Source organism: Microtus oregoni, unplaced genomic scaffold (assembly GCF_018167655.1).
Source record: "Microtus oregoni isolate MIOR12 unplaced genomic scaffold, Mior012 000667F_ref0000100, whole genome shotgun sequence".
Taxonomy (NCBI): Eukaryota; Metazoa; Chordata; class Mammalia; order Rodentia; family Cricetidae; genus Microtus; species Microtus oregoni.
Genome location: NW_024545095.1, coordinates 14,121 through 32,844, shown reverse-complemented (window position 1 = coordinate 32,844; position 18,724 = coordinate 14,121). Strand labels below are relative to the sequence as shown.

Here is an 18,724-nt window from a genome sequence, read left to right as displayed (position 1 = left end):
CCCAGTAATGCCTGTCAATTCATTCGATTCTTTTAAAAATTACTGTAGACCACACAAAGAAATGGCCATTCATTCTTTAATTATTGAGTGTATTATTTTTAAGGTACAACTCTGCAGGGGCTTCCTATCTTAGCTCTCTCGGTATGGCTTACAAGGACTCTGTATGATCTAACACTGGACCTTGTATTTTACTTCATTTCTCACCACTGTTCCTCCACACTCCATTCCTATTACAAAGGAATTTTCAGAGCTGTGGGTTTAGTTCAGTGGTACAAGTGGCTGACTGTTCTGTGAAGGCTTGGATTCATTCCCTAGCACAATAGGAAGCAAAACAATAAAAGCTAACTTTTTGTAACTTTGTACATGCTGTCTCTTTAATCTGAAACAGTTTCTCCCTTATTTTTACCATCACCTCTCTCAGAATAACTCCTTTCTGTTCTCCATCAGGACTCATTATGCCTATGTATATATCCGTAGCATCTGACATTTGACTCTAAATATTTTATAAATATAAACAAGAATTTAGTTGCTTGGGTTGAATGTACTCCTAGTGTCTCAAAGGGTTATTTGCTTGCTTCTCCTTTAACCCCTTCTGTTCCTGTAAACAACTCTATTGCTCCCTATAGAACCCTGCAGTTCTATAGAACGCAGCTTGGGAAACAGTTCCCAACAATAATATACAAAACTTTAAAATAACACCTATTCTTCCATGATTAGCCTAACCCCTATCTACTTTTCCATTTTCATGTCTTTTACTGTTTGGTAAGATCTTTCATACTATAACATTGAAGTCTGTGTAGGTTTGCTACTGTCCTCCCCAACATTCCTATCAACTTTAAAACAGTTATGCGTATGGGCATTTTGCCTGGATGTATGTGAGTACCTGGTGCCTGTGGAGTCCCGAAGAGGGAATCAGATCCTTTGGAACTGGAGTTAAAGAAGTTTATGAGCTATCATGTGGGTACTGAGGACTAACCCTGGGCCCTCTGGATGAGATGCCAGTGCTCTTAATTGCTGGTCTGTCTCTTCAGCCCCTCATTCATTTTTTTCCTCCTGACCATTTTACTCATTATTTCAAGTCCAGTTAGCCACCAGCTCTTTCAGGCTACCTTCCTTTATTTATTTATATTTTAGTGCATATGGGTGCCTTGTCTTCACGTATGTCTGTGCACCAGTATGTGTACCTGGTGCCCTCAGATGACATCAGATCTCCTGGAACTGAGTTACAGATAGTTGGTTCTAAGCCACCATGTGGGCATTGGGAACAGAACCTGGGTCCTCTGGAAAAGCAAGAGCTCTTAAATACTGAGCCATCTTGTGGTTAAAATTTTCCATTTCAACATGGAGTCTCATAAATACTGAAAGTGCCATTCAGTAGGCACAAATAGGTACCTAGTCAAAATCAAGTCTCTAGTCGTGTTATTACTTTCCCATTTATGTAATATTTTAATCTAGAATAATTACTGATTAGTCAGAATTCCTTAGCAATAATTTCCTCCTCTTTCCTCCTCTAAAAGAAATTATGCACTTGAAAATATTTTTAAGGGTCTGAAGAGATGACTCAGCTTAACTATTGGAAGCACTTGTTCTTCCAGGGGACCTACCGGGACCAGGTTCACTTCCCAGAATCCACATGGTGGCTTATAACTGTTCATAACTCCAATTTTAGGGATCCAATACCCTCTTCTGACCTCCATTGGCACCAGGGTAGCATACGATGCGTGGACAGACATACATATAGGCAAAATACTCATACACATGAAATAAATCTAAAAAATATTTTTAAAGTTTCTACTGAACAAAAACCTTCTGTTAACTTCATCTTTCTTCCGATAGTGTCCATTCTAGCTGAAACAGAAGAAATCAAGGCCATTTTGAAGGACAAAGGAATTGATGTGGAGACCATTGCCGAGGTGTACCCTATCAGAGTACAGCCAGCTCGTATTCTTAGCCACATTTATTCCAGTCTAGGTAAGGAGGTTGGCCAGCTTACTAGAATTAAAGTGTTATGTGATGCTGGCTGGTTTCTTTCTATTAACCTGCTACTTTAATTGGATCCAAAAAGGAATTTAGTCTCTGGAATTCCAGTTTCTGAACCCATCATTTTTGAGGTTGATAATTTTAGATGTACTTTATGCATACTTTGTCATGTAGCACATACTTGTTTTCAGATAATATTATATCCTTATTCTAAATGTATATTTGACTACCATGTTCTCCCCTTTCTTAGGACTTATATTTCTATTTTGAAGACACGCTAATTTTATATAGAGTAGTGATCAAGGAACTTGTTTTAGGCCTTTTATACTTTTTCATGTAGTAAACAAATTATTATAATAATTCCTTAATTTACTATATTTTGTAAATAGTTATTATTTTATTAAATTTGATGATGAATTTTTTGTATTAGACAAATTGCAACACTGTTAACTGAAAGTGATTCAAGGGCTGGAGTAAAAAAATAAGACAATTCAACATTTCTGAACTTCAGGTACTGGTCTCTAGTACCTATGAACATTACCTTATATGGCAAAAGAATTTTTCAGGTGTAGTTAAATTAAGAAACTTGAGTTGAAACTGTTACTCTAGATTATTGAAGTAAACTCCAAATGCAATCATAGGGACATATCGGGTTACAGAATTAGCTTTGATATAACAGAAATAAAGGACTGAGTATATTAGTCAGGGTTCTCTAGAATAACAAAACTTACAGAGTGAATTAATGAATATATATATGAATTAATGAATGAATAGATATGTGGGATTTATTAGACTGACTTACAGGCTGTGGTCCAGCTAGTCTAACAATGGGTGCCTATGAATGGAAGGTCAAGAATCCAGTAGTTTTTTTATTCATAAGGCTGGGCATCTCAACTGGTCTTCAGTATACAACAGAATCTCAAAGAAATAGGTTCTAATGCCAGTGAAGGAGTGGACTTGCTAGTGAGGGTGAGAGCTAGCAGGCAGAGAGGGAGACTTGTATAGAAGCTTCCAGCAGACGGTATAGCTCAAATTAAAGGTGAGTCTTCCCACCTCAAAAGATCTGGATTAAAGGTTTGTCTTCCCACCTCGAAGATGAAGATTAGAAGTGAATCTTTCTGCTTCAAATGTTTAAGCAAAAATTCCTCACAGGTGTGCCCAGCCATTTTGGGGGTTTTACTTAATTCCAGATGTAGTAGCCATCACAAGTCTACCCCTTGTCCACTTGACAAGCAATCATATCTCCTTATGTCATGATTAATTTCCAAATGAAAAACAGTAACCAGGTCGTAAGTATGATATAACCAGGCCTAGTATGATATAACTATCCTACGTACATCCACAAACTTATTATATTTAACCAGGTCATAACAATGCTCAACATAATATGACTACCCTCCTACAACTCCAAATGCAGATTTAGAATAGATGACAATGGCACTCAAGGGATATCCTTTTATTATCTCAAATTTAAATGTGATAATCATTGACATTCTCTTAATTGTTGTCAGACTACCTGATAAAGAAATTGAGGAAAGAAAACACAAATATCTTTACAAATGTATTCCTAATGAACTATGACAGAAATGCCTATTATAATCCTCATTTATGCAACTGTTTGTGTATTCTTAGCTGGTATTTATAGCTACCTTCCTCTCCTACACCTTCTGTATTTCCTCTACCCTCAGCAAGCACCTCAGCAGGTCTTGGCTGTTTTCCTAGAGGAGTGACCCATACCATTATTCCTGAGTGGTCCTGTACCGTTTGTCATCCTACCTAGATGAAGTGGTTGTAGTTTCCCAATAACATCACAGGACATAATAGCACCAAGAGACATCGTAAGGATCTCCTGGACTCGAGACACAATCTTTCTTTTTTTATTTTTATTTATTTATTTATTTATTTATTAAAGATTTCTGCCTCCTCCCCGCCACCGCCTCCCACTTCCCTCCCCCTCCCCCGATCAAGCCCCCCTCCCTCGTCAGCCCGAAGAGCAATCAGGGTTCCCTGACCTGTGGGAAGTCCAAGGACCACCCACCTCCATCCAGGTCTAGTAAGGTGAGCATCCAAACTGCCCAGGCTCCCACAAAGCCAGTACGTGCAGTAGGATCAAGAACCCACTGCCATTGTTCTTGAGTTCTCAGTAGTCCACATTGTCCGCTATGTTCAGCGAGTCCAGTTTTATCCCCTGCTTTTTCAGACCCAGGCCAGCTGGCCTTGGTGAGTTCCCAATAGAACATCCCCATTGTCTCAGTGTATGGGTGCACTCCTCGCGGTCCTGAGTTCCTTGCTCGTGCTCTCTCTCCTTCTGCTCCTGATTTGGACCTTGAGATTTCAGTCCGGTGCTCCAATGTGGATCTCTGTCTCTGTCTCCTTTCATCGCCTGATGAAGGTTAATATTCAGGAGGATGCCTATATGTTTTTCTTATTTAGCTTCTCTAGGATCACAAATTATAGGCTCAATGTCCTTTATTTATGGCTAGAAACCAAATATGAGTGAGTACATCCCATCTTACCTCCATTGTGGAGCAGCAATCTAATGTCCCCTTAGTAATCTGGATCATTCACCCCTCCTAACACTTAGCCTGTTGGTTTAAGGTCATCAGAAGTCCAAAGTGTCCAGAGGGGAGTCTGAACTTCCAGTTCAATAATTTTCACTCTCCCTTTTGTGGAATAAAAACTTCTAGGCCAACAGAACTAAAGGTTATAGGAACAGGGAGCAAAAACTTTCCTAGTGGATCAGTGGTGGTAATAGTGAGTAGAACTATTCTGTTTTCTATCCCTTTATTCCTGGACCTATGGATTCTTGTTATGGGAGAAACAATACCATAATTTGGATGCTAATTCAAAGCATATACCACCTTCTGGAAAATCCTGTTCCAACTCTTGATATTTCTGTGACTTAATTGGCACTGTAACTCTGTCTTCAAAAGGCCATTTCATCTTCCTATCAATCCAGCTGCTTCAGGATTGTGGGAACATGGTAAGACCAGTAGTATCTTCCATTATTGTGGGCCCACTTTCACACTTCTCTGGCTGTGAAGTGACTTTCCTTGGTCAAAGGTGGTACTGTGTGGAATACCACGGATAAGGCATTCTGTAAGTCCATGGATGGTGGTTTTAGCAGAAGCAGTGCATCCGAGAAAGGCAAATCCATAACCACAATAAGTATTTACTCTAGTAACAACAAAATGTTGGCCTTTCTATGAAAGACATAGTCCAGTGTAGTCAGCCCGCCATATCTGAGGCTCAGTGTTAGTCTCTGTTTTTTCTGGATCTGGCATTCAATAACAACTACAGCCAGGGCAGCCTTGGTGAGTGGTAGTCCATGGTGCCAAGTCCAGGCTGGCCTCAAACTTGTGATCCTTCTGCCTCCACCTCCTTCAGCAAATCCTATACCAAAATTGACTATTAATATGGCCCATTAGGCCCTGACTAAAGTGTTCAACTGCTTTCCTAATCTAAAGTATGTTCCACCAGTAAGCAGCATGGTCAAGCCTGTCATGGCAGTATCACACTCCCAGGTACCAACTGCTGTCTCGATCACTGTTCTTTTGCTGAAACGAAACAGCATGACCACAACAACTCTTATAAAAGAAAACATTTCATTGGGGCTGGTTTACAGTTTCAGAGGTTTAGTCCATTATCATCATTGTGAGAAGCATGGTGTCATGCTTGGCAGACATTGTGCTGGAGAAGGAGCTGAGAGTTCTACATCAGGATCCACAGGCAGCAGAAAGGCAGAGTCACTGGACCTGGCTTGGGCTTTTTAAACCTCAAAGCCCACTCCCAGTAACGTATTTCCTCTAACAAGGCCACCTCTCTTAGTCCTTTCAAAGAGTGCCACTCCCTGGTCACCAAACCTTCAGATCTTTGGGGGCCATTTTCATTCAAACCAACAAATTAGGGTTGTAGTGCTATGAGGATTACCAAGAAATTTCCACAGCCTTTTGAAGTCAGGATTGCCAAGGAATGAATTCTCTCCAGATGGAACCAACCACAGTTATACCTTATTCTGATGTTTGAATTCTAAATTCAGAATTTAAGCCTTTAGGTAAATGATGGCTTGCTGAGCCAGGAAAGTATATATGAGTATTCCCATTTTAAAATGTAAAACACCTCAGGTTCCAAGCATTTAGGATAAAGAATATTTTACCTGTACCAGCAGAAATACTCCAGCTTAGACTAAAAGAGACAGATGACAAGCACAGGACAAGCTGAAAGAAGTTTTGGATTTCTAGAATTCTGCAGCGGGGAAGTAGACTGATGCGACTGCTCAGCTGCAAGCTCATGCTGCTTGCCGAGTGAAAAGGAGGTTAATGCAAAGGGAAGACTCTTGGGTTGTGAGGGTGGAACTTCGGCTCAGACGGGACCATCGAGCTACAGAGGACTACTGCTAAACCTTGAAATCGAATGACATGCCTACTTGGGTCTCAGAGTTTTTTGGTACTGCTAACTCTTTTCTTCCTTCCATTTTCTCTTTTTTTATGATGGGAATGCCCATCATTTGTAACCAATCCTGTCCTGCTACTGTATTTGAGGAGCAGAAATTGTATTTTCTAGCTAGAATTGAATGGAATGAAATAGAATAGAAATGGAATGGAAAGGAATCTTGTCCCAGAATGGCATATACCCAGATTCATATCTCATTAAACTCTTATTTGGACTTTTGGGGTGATAATGTTGGGAAGAAATTAAATTTGGTCCAGTGATATATGTTAAAGAGTTTGGGAGATCCTGAGGTGGGATAAATGTATTTTCTATGTGGAAGAAATGTGTATACTCAGGGCCCAAGGGGTGGACTGTGGAACTATGAGTAATGTCTCACCCCAGACATCCATTCATAATCCAGGAAACCTATGAGCATTATATTATGTGTCAATGAAGACTTAGCAAATATAATTAAGAATTTTAAGATATGGAAGAATATTCCTCCGATCTCAATTACTCAAGTGGGCTCTAAATGTAATCACACATATCTTTTAAAAAGGGAATCAAGAGGAAGATCAAAAAATAGAAGTAGGAATTTTGATGACAGAAGCAGGAGATGGGAGTGATGAGGCTGTGAGAAAGGGAATATTAATATCTAGATCCTGAAATGTAGAAACTGAAAAAGCCAATAAATGGATTTCTCCCTGGATACTTAGGTTTTATTTTAGCTCTGTAATGCTAATTTTGCACAACTAGTCTCTAGTACTAATAAGGATTTGTGTTGTTTTTTATAAACTTTTAAATTACATTTATTTATTCATTTTAGTGTGTGTGTGTGTTCTCGTGCCATGATGCATTTATGAAGGTCAGATGACAACCTGCAAGAACTGATTTTCTCCTTCCACCTAGGGATTCAACTCAGGTTATCAGACTTAGCACCAAATACCTTTACCCACAAAACCATCTCTCTAGCCTAAACTTGTACTGTTTTAAGCTATTATATGTGTGATAGTTCATTTCAGTACCAATAGGAAATTAATATAATCTTAAATCAAGCTACAAGAGGTCAGTTTTGTAAATATTAGATTTTTTATTAAGTATATATAGCTCAATAGTAAAGTGCTTATCTGCCATGTACAAAAAAAAGCCTTCACTACCTAGTACCTCACTCCAAAATATGTAGATTGCCACATAAGAATCTTAGCAGTCTCTTTAAAGCATCTTGTGACCCAGCCCACAATTATATTAGCACTAAGGAGGCTAAGAAAGGAGGATTGTGTATCTCAGCCTGGACTCTGGTGCAAGTTTCAGACCAGCTTATGCTACAAAGGGAGACCTTGTCTACAAACTATTATTGCAACAGTTTCACAATAACAAAATTGCTTTAAATACACATCCAGCAGCAGCTGTACTCCTACCAAGGAAAAGGAGATGCTTCCTCACTAAGTATGACAGTTAAGTAATTATCTGCCTTGTTTTAGATACTTAGGAGTTAATGGGCAGCTCCTTTTTTATCTTGTTTTTCCTCTGTCTATCTGCCTGCCTGCCTGCCTGCCTGCCTGCCTGCCTGCCTGCCTGTCTGTCTGTCTGTCTATCTATCTATCTATCTATCTATCTATCTATCTATCTATCTATCTATAGACAAGGTCTCATTATGTTGCCCAGGCTAGCCTCAAATTCCTAGTCTCAAGTGACCCTCATGCCACAGTTTCTCAATTGCTGAGTGTAGGTGTCCACCTACCATGTTCAGTTATTTTTAATTATGGGATGATCTGCTTTATGAATTTATTAAACTTACTATTAAACAGAAATATTAATAAAAATTCTTTTCTAATCTGTTAGTGCACCTAAGTACTTTTTATAGTGTACATAATGTGTTCTGTTGTGTTTATCTTACTTTTTCTATATGTATCATCTAATATTGAAATAGACATGTTATTACATAAAATTATAATAATTATTTCTTTATTTTTAATTGTCTGTGTTGTTTCCAAAGCTTTTATCCTTCTATAAATGCCAATGTGTAGATCATTGTTTCTTTGGAGTATATTTCCAGAACAGGGATTCTGGGTAAGGATAAGATTAGTTTCCTAGCATTTACAACATACTGGCAGACTATTCCTCAGAAAACCAACTAATTTTTTATTTTTATATTAATAAGATAAAATATTAAAAACCATTGATTTTTATATTAATAAGATAAAATATACCTTTCTGTTTTTGCTACCCAACCAACATTGGCTTTATCATTTATTTTGTTAGACTAATAATTTTTAAATACAAAATTATTTAAATTTCATTTAATTCCAAGCAATAGCACATTTTCCATTATCCTTTGTTTTTAAACTCCTTTCTACTAGTTCATGATTATATAGGAGGGACTACATACTTTTGTATATATTAGTTCCAAAAAATATATCCCCAGGCATGGTAGCTTGGCAGTAGGATTATTGTAAGTTATAAGCAAGCCTAGGCTACTTAGTGAGTTTCAAGCCAGCCTAAGCTAGAGTCTGAGACCCTGTCTCAAAAAGCCACATGTATACATGCATACATACATACATAACACATGCATGTATATATATGTAGTGGAGAGAGAGAGAGAGAGAGAGAGAGAGAGAGAGAGAGAGAGAGAGAGAGAGAGAGAGAGAGAGAGAGAACACTCCTGGATGAACCTAAGGGCTAAAATGCCATACCTCTGAAACTCTGACACTGCTTTAAGTTTTGATTTGGTTTGTTTCAGTTTGGTTTGGTTATGAGTTAAGGTCATACTATATAATCCAAACTAGACTCAGACTTATGACCATCTTTTCCAAGCCTCCCAGGTGCCAATTCCAGGTGTGCACCACCAGAATCCTCTCCCCTTATTCTTTAAATTTAGATTAGGGCAAACTTTTATTACTCAGATGTGTAATATGTGTGTTTACATATATGTATTTCATTTGTATAACTTTTTAAATATGAAATTCATTGTATGAAATATTTTTTCACTTAGGAACTGGGAATTGTCTTTAGTTTTACCTGAATACGTACACTGTTCTGGTTCTCATCAGTTTTTAGAAGTTGTAAGTTATCTGATTACCAACTGACATGTACATACTGACTTCTGGAGATTTAAAAAAAAATACAGAAAAAAAACAAAAAAAATACAGAAAAGAACCCAGAAAAAAAAAAAGATTTTAGAACACTCATAATTTAACCACTGAAGAGGCCATTGTTTTTGTTTGCAGGTTTTTGTTTATATTAAGCTTTTATAAAATGACTTGTTTTTAGAAGAATGTTTTCATAGAGTAGACATTTCAGTCTGGCTCTTACAATCTTTCCACCCCCTAACACCATGTTTCTGCTATGATCCCGAGCCTTGTGTGCTGGAGTTGTGTTATAGATGGATCAGTCGGGTCTGGGTACCACACAGTCACTTGTGGTCTGCATTTTGAACACTTGTAGTTTTGTATAATGATCTTTCGCTATTGATTTTATTAAGCTGTACATTTTTCTCGACTTCCCTCCCTTCCTCTCCCCTGCCCTTCTACCCTCTGCAAGGAGATTTTTTTTTGTTGAGGAATAAGAACTATACTTATCTGTGGGTATAAGGATCAATATTTAAAGTATAGTTAGATGCCAGGATCCAGCCTCAGCTCAGGTTCAGGTCCTGACACAGGAAAGGGGTATCAGCACAAGGAAAAACTCTGACCACCAGGTGCACAGGACTCAAGTTACACTGAATAGCTTGAGAAGGTCCCATGTCTTAATCTTTCTGTAAAAGGCAGACTTTGATAAGGCATTATTTTCCCATTGGACTGTACCATACCTCTTTACCAGTATAAGTGTATGGTAAAGATGAATCTCTCCATCCCACATTTTACATTGCATTTTTTCCATTGGATCATACCAGATTTTATCATTGATTCTATGTGCTTGGTGTCCAGGGAACTTACTCTCAACGGTTGGCACTATGTGCATTCCTGGGACTTTTTCCTTATTCTCTGCATACATGCCTTACTCTCCCTTCCAGAAGTGAGAGACATGGTTAGTGTTTCAAGTATTGTTTTTTCACCTAACTGTCTCTATTTAGAGACAGAAAAGTTCCCACGCTTAGGCATTGTAGTTAGTAATTCCAGATAAGAGATTTCAGAAGCATTAGTTTGCCTGCTGAGTATTAGGGGAAAATATTTGAGAAAGAACAAAATTTCCAGGGAAAATTACAGCTGTTTCATGTGTGACTGACAAAGTAAAACTAAAAACTGCCTAATAAAGCAACAATATAATGAGAGAGAAAAGTCTACAAGCTGCATGAATTTTGCAAATTCTTGCACTGTCCCATTGTCTCCTGGTCCTTGTCAAGTAAGAATCCATTTCCACTGGTGCCTTGCCCTGAGGAAAGCCACTGAACAGGTAGTCATATGCTGATCTGAGACGAGGCTGCACAGCTCCAACAATAGGAATTATGAGGGTCACTAAAGTGCCATAACTTCACTAGTCCCAGGTAGCTGGCCAGGTTTCCAGTACCAGGTACAATTTCACTGTTGTTGAGTAGATCTTAGTTCAGTTAGAGAGCTGTTGGTTACTGCGGTGGTATGTGTGCTACTATTGCACCCTTAGAAATAGCACGCCACGCTGGTCATTGCTTTAGTTCACAAACATTATACCTGAGCAGGACTACTGGTTGCTTCTCTCCATTGTGGACTTGCATATTGTCTCCTAGTACTATACTATGAAAGCTAAACCTCAGGAAGGAGGTATTCAGGTCAGACCTCGCTTGGATGCTGCATCCTTCATCTTTTGTTCAAAGTATATTGTGTCTTTAGCAATAGAGAGTTATCTTCAACTCTGGGAGGCAGCCAAGGGCAACAGCAATTGTTTATGTTGTAGGAGTCTGACCAACAATTCAAAAGGGAGCTTTTCCTGCATGGTATATACAAACTTATATGTATTATATGTAGTTTTAGATAGATCAATTATATTTCTTATGACTTTTCAGGACATTCTAACTTACTTTACCCTCTTTCTATATTTATCATCTTCCCCCTCCCTAACTAGAGCCCCTCATTTTTAAATTTTTCTCATTCAGATGACTTAAACCCTACTTACACCTCTCTTCCCTTCTCTATTGCTCTCTGCCCCATGTAGTAGTCCCTTTTTACTTTCCTGGTTACTGCAGTTACTTCAGGCTATATACGCACATTTAAAGACCTGGAGCTAGGAACCACAGATGAGAGAGAACCATGACATTTATCTTCTGGGTCTGAATTACCTCATTCAATATAGTTCCAAAGACTGATGATAATAAAAGAAAATATTGAAGAAAAAGAATGTTAAACTTTTGATATATTGTGCCACAATTAAAAGCATAATTTCAGTGCCAATGAGATGGCTCAGCAAATAAACTTACTAAGCAAGTCTTTAGACTTGAGTTCCATCCCAAGAACCCACATGAAGTTGGAAAGAAAGATCCAACACCGCAAAGTTGTCCTCTGACCCATGCATGTGTACCTTTGCACATACATTTACACACATCATGCACATACAATAACAAATAAAAATTTAAAAGCGTGGATCTTTCGGCGCCAGGAGACCCAGCATTGGGGTGAGTTTCTGGCCCACGGCGCCAGCCTGGGACGGGGAGCTCGGGGGTTTCTTGGCCCCCTGTCCTGCTTGGGCTCTCTGCAGGGCCTCTACTCCCCGGGTGCTGCCTCTTTCTTCCTGGCCCACCCAGCTTCCGTCCAGAGCCCTCCCCACTTCGCCCCCACTGCCCTCTTTTGGCGCGTGGCATCGCCCAGCCCAGCCTATCTGGGCGCTGGGTCCGAGTACCCGGGGCTCCCGGGCGGGCAGCAGTTCCTTTGTTTCTGTGGCCTGCCTGCACCAAGCGGGGTAGGCGCTTTGTCTGCGAGCTGCCCAACCAGCACGGAGGCCTGATCTTTCGGCGCCAGGAGACCCAGCATTGGGAGAGCCAACATTGGGGAGAGACAGCGTTTGGTAGGCAAGGAGACCTGATCCGATAAAAGAAGATCCATAGGAAGCATTTGGAAGAAGAGATGGGCCGACGTCAAGGCAAGAATTCGCCCAACAAGCTGAAAAGCAACATGAAGCTACCAGAAACAAGCGACCTCACAACGGGAGGACAAGAACCCCTTAATCAAGAGGAAGGAGAAAAGATTGACTTCATGAAAGTGATTGACACCCTAAAACAGCATGTAAAAAACGCCCTTATAGAAATGGATGAGAAATATAACAGAAAGTTTGAAGAATTGAATAAATCAGTGAATGATACCCTAGAAAACCAAGGAAAAACAATCAAACAGATAATGGAAACAGTTCAAGACCTGAAAACTGAAATGGAGGCAAAGAAGAAAACACAAACAGAGGGCCGGCTGGACATGGAAAATCTAGGTAAACGAATAGAGACTACAGAAACAAGCATAACCAGCAGAATACAAGAGATAGAAGAAAGACTCTCGGATTCTGAAGATACCATAGAGAAAATAAACACACTGATCAAAGAAAACAGCAAGTCCAACAAACTCTCATCACAAAACATTCAGGAAATATGGGACACAATAAAAAGATCAAACCTAAGAATAATAGGAGTAGAAGAAGGAGAAGAAGGGCAGCTCAATGGTCCAGAAAATATATTTAATAAAATTATAGAAGAAAACTTTCCCAACCTAAAGAAAGATTTTCCTATGAAGGTGCAAGAAGCATACAGAACACCGAATAGGCTGGATCAAAAAAAAACATCCCCTCGCCATATAATTATCAAAACACAAAGCATACAGAATAAGGAAAGAATATTAAGAGCTGCAAAGGAAAAAGGCCAAATTACTTATAAAGGTAAACCTATCAGACTTACACCTGACTTCTCCATGGAAACCATGAAAGCCAGAAGGTCCTGGATAGATGTACTGCAGAAACTGAGAGACCATGGGTGCAAGCCCAGATTACTATACCCAGCCAAGCTTTCATTCACTATAAATGGAGAAAATAAAATTTTCCAGGATAAAAACAAATTTAAACAATACGCAGCCACAAATCCAGCCTTACAGAAAGTAATTGAAGGAAAATCACTAACCAAGGAGTCCAACAATGACCACAATAACTCAGACATCTAGAGACCCTTCACCAATACAAAACAAAGAAGGGAAACACACAAACTCTACGACTAAAAAAAAAATGACCGGAGTTAACAACCACTGGTCATTAATATCACTTAATGTCAATGGACTCAACTCACCTATAAAAAGGCACAGGCTAAGAGATTGGATAAGAAAACAGGATCCAACATTCTGCTGTTTACAAGAAACACACCTCAACCACAAAGACAGGCACCTACTCAGAGTAAAGGGCTGGGAAAAGGCCTATCAAGCAAATGGACCTAAGAAACAGGCTGGTGTGGCCATACTAATCTCTAACAAAGTTGACTTTAAACTTAAATCAATCAGAAGAGATGGAGAGGGGCATTTTATACTCATAACAGGAACAGTTCATCAGGATGAAGTCTCAATCCTGAGCATCTATGCCCCTACTATAAAAGCACCCACGTACATAAAAGAAACATTGCTAAAATTCAAGGCAGCCATCAAACCGCACACACTAATCGTAGGAGACTTCAACACTCCTCTCTCACCAATGGACAGGTCAATCAGACAGAAACCTAACAGAGAAATAAGAGAATTAATGGAGGTAATGAATCAAATGGACTTAACAGACATCTATAGAACATTCCATCCAAATAGGAAAGAATATACCTTCTTCTCTGCAGCTCATGGAACCTTCTCAAAAATCGACCACATAGTCGGTAACAAAGCAAACATCCACAGTTACAAAAAAATATTAGTAACCACCTGTGTCTTATCAGATCACCATGGATTAAAGTTAGAATTCAACAATAATGCTACCCCCAGAAAGCATACAAAGTCATGGAAACTGAACAGTCAACTATTGAACCATACCTGGATTAAGGAAGAAATAAAGAAAGAAATTAAAGTCTTCCTGGAATTCAATGAAAATAAAGAAACAACATACTCAAACTTATGGGACACTATGAAAGCAGTCCTAAGAGGAAAGTTCATAGCACTACGTGCCCACTTAAAGAAAACAGAGAAAGCTCACATTGGAGACTTAACAGCCCACCTGAAAGCTCTAAAAAAAAGAAGCAGACTCACCTAGGAGGAGTAGAAGACTGGAAATAATCAAAATGAGGGCTGAAATCAACAAAATAGAAACACAGAAAACAATACAAAAAATCAATGAAACAAAAAGCTGGTTCCTGGAGAAAATCAACAAGATTGACAAACCACTATCCAAGCTAATCAAACGGCAGAGAGAGAATTTGCAAATTAATAAGATCAGAAATGAAAAAGGGGACATAACCACAGACACAGAGGAAATTCAGAGAATCATTAGATCTTACTACAAAAGCCTATATGCCACAAAATTGGAAAATGTAAAGGAAATGGATACTTTTTTAGATAAATATCATATACCAAAGTTAAATCAGGACCTGGTGAACAATCTAAATAGACCTGTTAGTCGCGAAGAATTAGAAGAGGTTATCAAAAACCTCCCTACCAAAAAAAGCCCAGGACCAGATGGTTTCAATGCGGAATTCTACCAGATCTTCCAAGAAGATCTAATACCTATACTCCTTAATGTATTCCACAAGATAGAAACAGAAGGGTCATTACCAAACTCCTTTTATGAAGCCACAATTACTCTGATACCAAAACCACTCAAAGACTCAACCAGGAAAGAGAACTACAGGCCAATCTCACTCATGAATATCGACGCAAAAATCCTCAACAAAATACTGGCAAACCGAATCCAAGAACACAGTAGGAAAATTATCCATTATGATCAAGTAGGCTTCATTCCTGAGATGCAGGGCTGGTTCAACATAAGAAAATCTATCAATGTAATCCAGCATATAAATAAACTGAAAGAAAAAAACCATATGATCATTTCATTAGATGCTGAAAAAGCATTTGACAAAATTCAACATCCATTTATGTTAAAAGTCTTGGAGAGATTAGGGATACAAGGGTCATACCTAAATATAATAAAAGCTATATACAGCAAGCCGACAGCTAACATCAAATTAAACGGAGAGAAACTCAAAGCCATCCCACTTAGGAACACGACAAGGCTGTCCACTCTCGCCATACCTCTTCAATATAGTGCTTGAAGTTCTAGCAATAGCAATAAGACAACATAATGGAATCGAGGGGATTCGAATTGGAAAGGAAGAAGTTAAACTTTCGTTATTTGCAGATGATATGATAGTGTACATAAGCGACCCCAAAAACTCCACCAAAGAACTTTTACAGCTGATAAACAGCTTTAGTAATGTGGCAGGATACAAGATCAACTCCAAAAAATCAGTCGCCCTCTTATACACAAAGGATATGGAAGCAGAGAGGGAAATCAGAGAAGCTTCACCATTCACAATAGCCAAAAACAGCATAAAATATCTTGGGGTACATCTAACCAAGGAAGTGAAAGATCTATTTGACAAGAACTTTAAGGCATTGAAGAAAGAAATTGAAGAGGATACCAAAAAATGGATGGACCTCCCTTGCTCTTGGATTGGGAGGATCAACATAGTAAAAATGGCAATTCTACCAAAGGCAATTTGTAGATTCAATGCAATCCCCATCAAGATCCCATCAAAATTCTTCACAGGTCTGGAGAGGACAATAATCAACTTTATATGGAAAAACAAAAAACCCAGGATAGCCAAAACAATCCTATACAATAAAGGATCTTCTGGAGGCATTACCATCCCTGACTTCAAACTCTATTACAGAGCTACAGTAATGAAAACAGTGTGGTACTGGCATAAAAACAGAGAAGTCGACCAATGGAATCGTATAGAAGGCCCGGATTTTATCCCACAAACCTATGAACACCTCATTTTTGATAAAGGAGCTAAAAGTATACAATGGAAGAAAGAAAGCATCTTCAACAAATGGTGCTGGCACAACTGGATGTCATCCTGTAGAAGAATGAAAATAGACCCTTATCTATCACCGTGCACAAAACTCAAGTCCAAATGGATTAAAGACCTCAATATCAGCCCGAACACACTGAACCTGATAGAAGAGAAAGTGGGAAGTACCCTACAGGAGATGGGCACAGGAGATCGCTTCCTATGTATAACTCCAGAAGCACAGACATTAAGGGCAACATTGAATAAATGGGACCTACTTAAACTGAGAAGCTTCTGTAAAGCAAAGGACATAGTCACTAAGACACAAAGGCAACCTACTGACTGGGAGAAGATCTTCACCAACCCCACAACAGACAAAGGTCTGATCTCCAAAATATATAAAGAACTCAAGAAACTAGACTTTAAAATGCTAATTAACCCAATTAAAAAATGGGGCACTGAACTGAACAGAGAATTCTCAGCAGAGGAAGTTCAAATGGCCAAAAGACACTTAAAGTCGTGCTCAACTTCCTTAGCAATCAGGGAAATGCAAATCAAAACAACTTTGAGATATCATCTTACACCTGTCAGAATGGCTAAAGTCAAAAACACCAAGGATAACCTTTGCTGGAGAGGCTGTGGAGGAACGGGTACCCTCATCCATTGCTGGTGGGAATGCAATCTTGTGCAACCACTGTGGAAGTCAGTGTTTCGGTTTCTCACGAAATTCGGGATCAACTTACCCCTGGACCCAGCAATACCACTCCTGGGAATATACCCAAGAGATGCTCTATCATATGACAAAAGCATTTGTTCAACTATGTTCATAGCAGTATTATTTGTAATAGCCAGAACCTTGAAACAACCTAGATGCCCTTCAATGGAAGAATGGATGAAGAAAGTATGGAATATATACACGCTAGAGTACTACGCTGCGGTAAAAAACAATGACTTCTCGAATTTTGCATGCAAATGGATGGAAATAGAAAACACTATCCTGAGTGAGGTGTCCCAGACCCAAAAAGATGAACATGGGATGTACTCGCTCATAATTGGTTTCTAGCCATAAATAAGGGCCACGGAGTCTACAATAGGTGAACCTAAAGAAGCTAAGTAAGAAGGTGAACCCAAGGAAAAACATATAGTTATCCTCTTGGCTAAGGGAAGTAGACCAAATTGCCGGGGAGAAAATTAGGATCTTGGGGGTGGGGTGGGATGGGGGTAAGGGGAGATGGGGAGAGAAAAGGTAGAAGGGAAGGAGGGGGGACTTGGGGAATCAGGAGAATTGGGATAAAGGAAAGGTGGATAGGGGAGCACGGAACCACAATTCTTAGTTAAGGGAACCACTTTAGGGTGAGCAAGAGATTTGACCCTAGAGGGGCTCCCAAGTGCCCAACATGAGGTTCCCAGTTAGTTCCTTGGGCAGCTGAGGATTGGGAACCTGAAATGACCCTATCCTAGAGCAATACTGACGAATATCTTGCATATCATCATAGAACCTTCATCTGGTGATGGATAGAGATAGAGACAGAGACCCACACATGAGCACTGGACTGAACTCCCAAGGTCCCAATGAGGAGCAGAAGGAGGGAGAACATGAGCAAAGAAGTCGGGACCACGAGGCGTGCACCCACCCACTGAGACAGTGGAGCTGATCTACTGGGAGCTCACCAAGGCCAGCTGGACTGTGACCGAAAAAGCATGAGATAAAACCGGACTCTCTGAACATGGCGAACAATGAGGGCTGATGAGACGCCAAGGACAATGGCACGGGGTTTTGATCCTACTTAATGTGCTGGCTTTGTGGAAGCCTAGCCAGTTTGGATGTTCACCTTCCTAGATATGGACGGAGAGGGGAGGACCTAGGACTTACCACAGGGCAGGGAACCCGGACTGCTCTGTGGACTGGAGAGGGAGGGGGAGAGGAGTGGGGGGAGGGGGAGAAGGGTGGGAAGAGGGGGAGAAGGGTGGGAGGAGGGGGAGGGAAATGGGAGGCTGGGAGGAGGTGGAAACTTGTTTTTTGTTTATGTTTTTTTTTCTTCTTTTCTTAATAAAAAAAATTATAATCACAAAAAAAAAGAAAAGAAAAAAAAATTTAAAAGCGTAATTTTAGCTTCAGGTATAATGGAATAGCTTGTGGGGTTTTTTTTTTAGTCCTTATACTAAGAATAGCCCAAAAGGAGAAGAAAAATATTAGAAGATACATTAGGAAGCCTTTGGAAATGAATAAATGAGCAGAAAGCCAAAGAACAAACAGCTGCTCCTACTCCTTCTCTTCCTCCTTGTTTTCATGAAATTGCCTCACTGTATATACCAAGCTGGCCTCTAACTTGCAATTCTCCTGCCTACTACTCACAGTCGTCTTGCCTCAGCCTTCCATGTGCAGGAATT

The 18,724-nt window shown here is 39.6% G+C and overlaps 1 protein-coding gene across 1 annotated transcript in view; it reads left to right on the top strand.

Moving 5' to 3' along the window:
- Window positions 1-1,836: 1,836 nt before the first annotated feature.
- Window positions 1,837-18,724, top strand: part of LOC121445791 (phosphorylase b kinase regulatory subunit alpha, skeletal muscle isoform-like) — a gene marked incomplete at both ends in the record, with an annotated part of 29,539 nt that continues 12,651 nt past the window's right edge. The window contains one exon of the mRNA XM_041647923.1: window positions 1,837-1,971. Within this exon, the coding sequence (XP_041503857.1) occupies window positions 1,837-1,971 (135 nt within the window). The remainder of the gene's footprint in view (window positions 1,972-18,724) is intronic.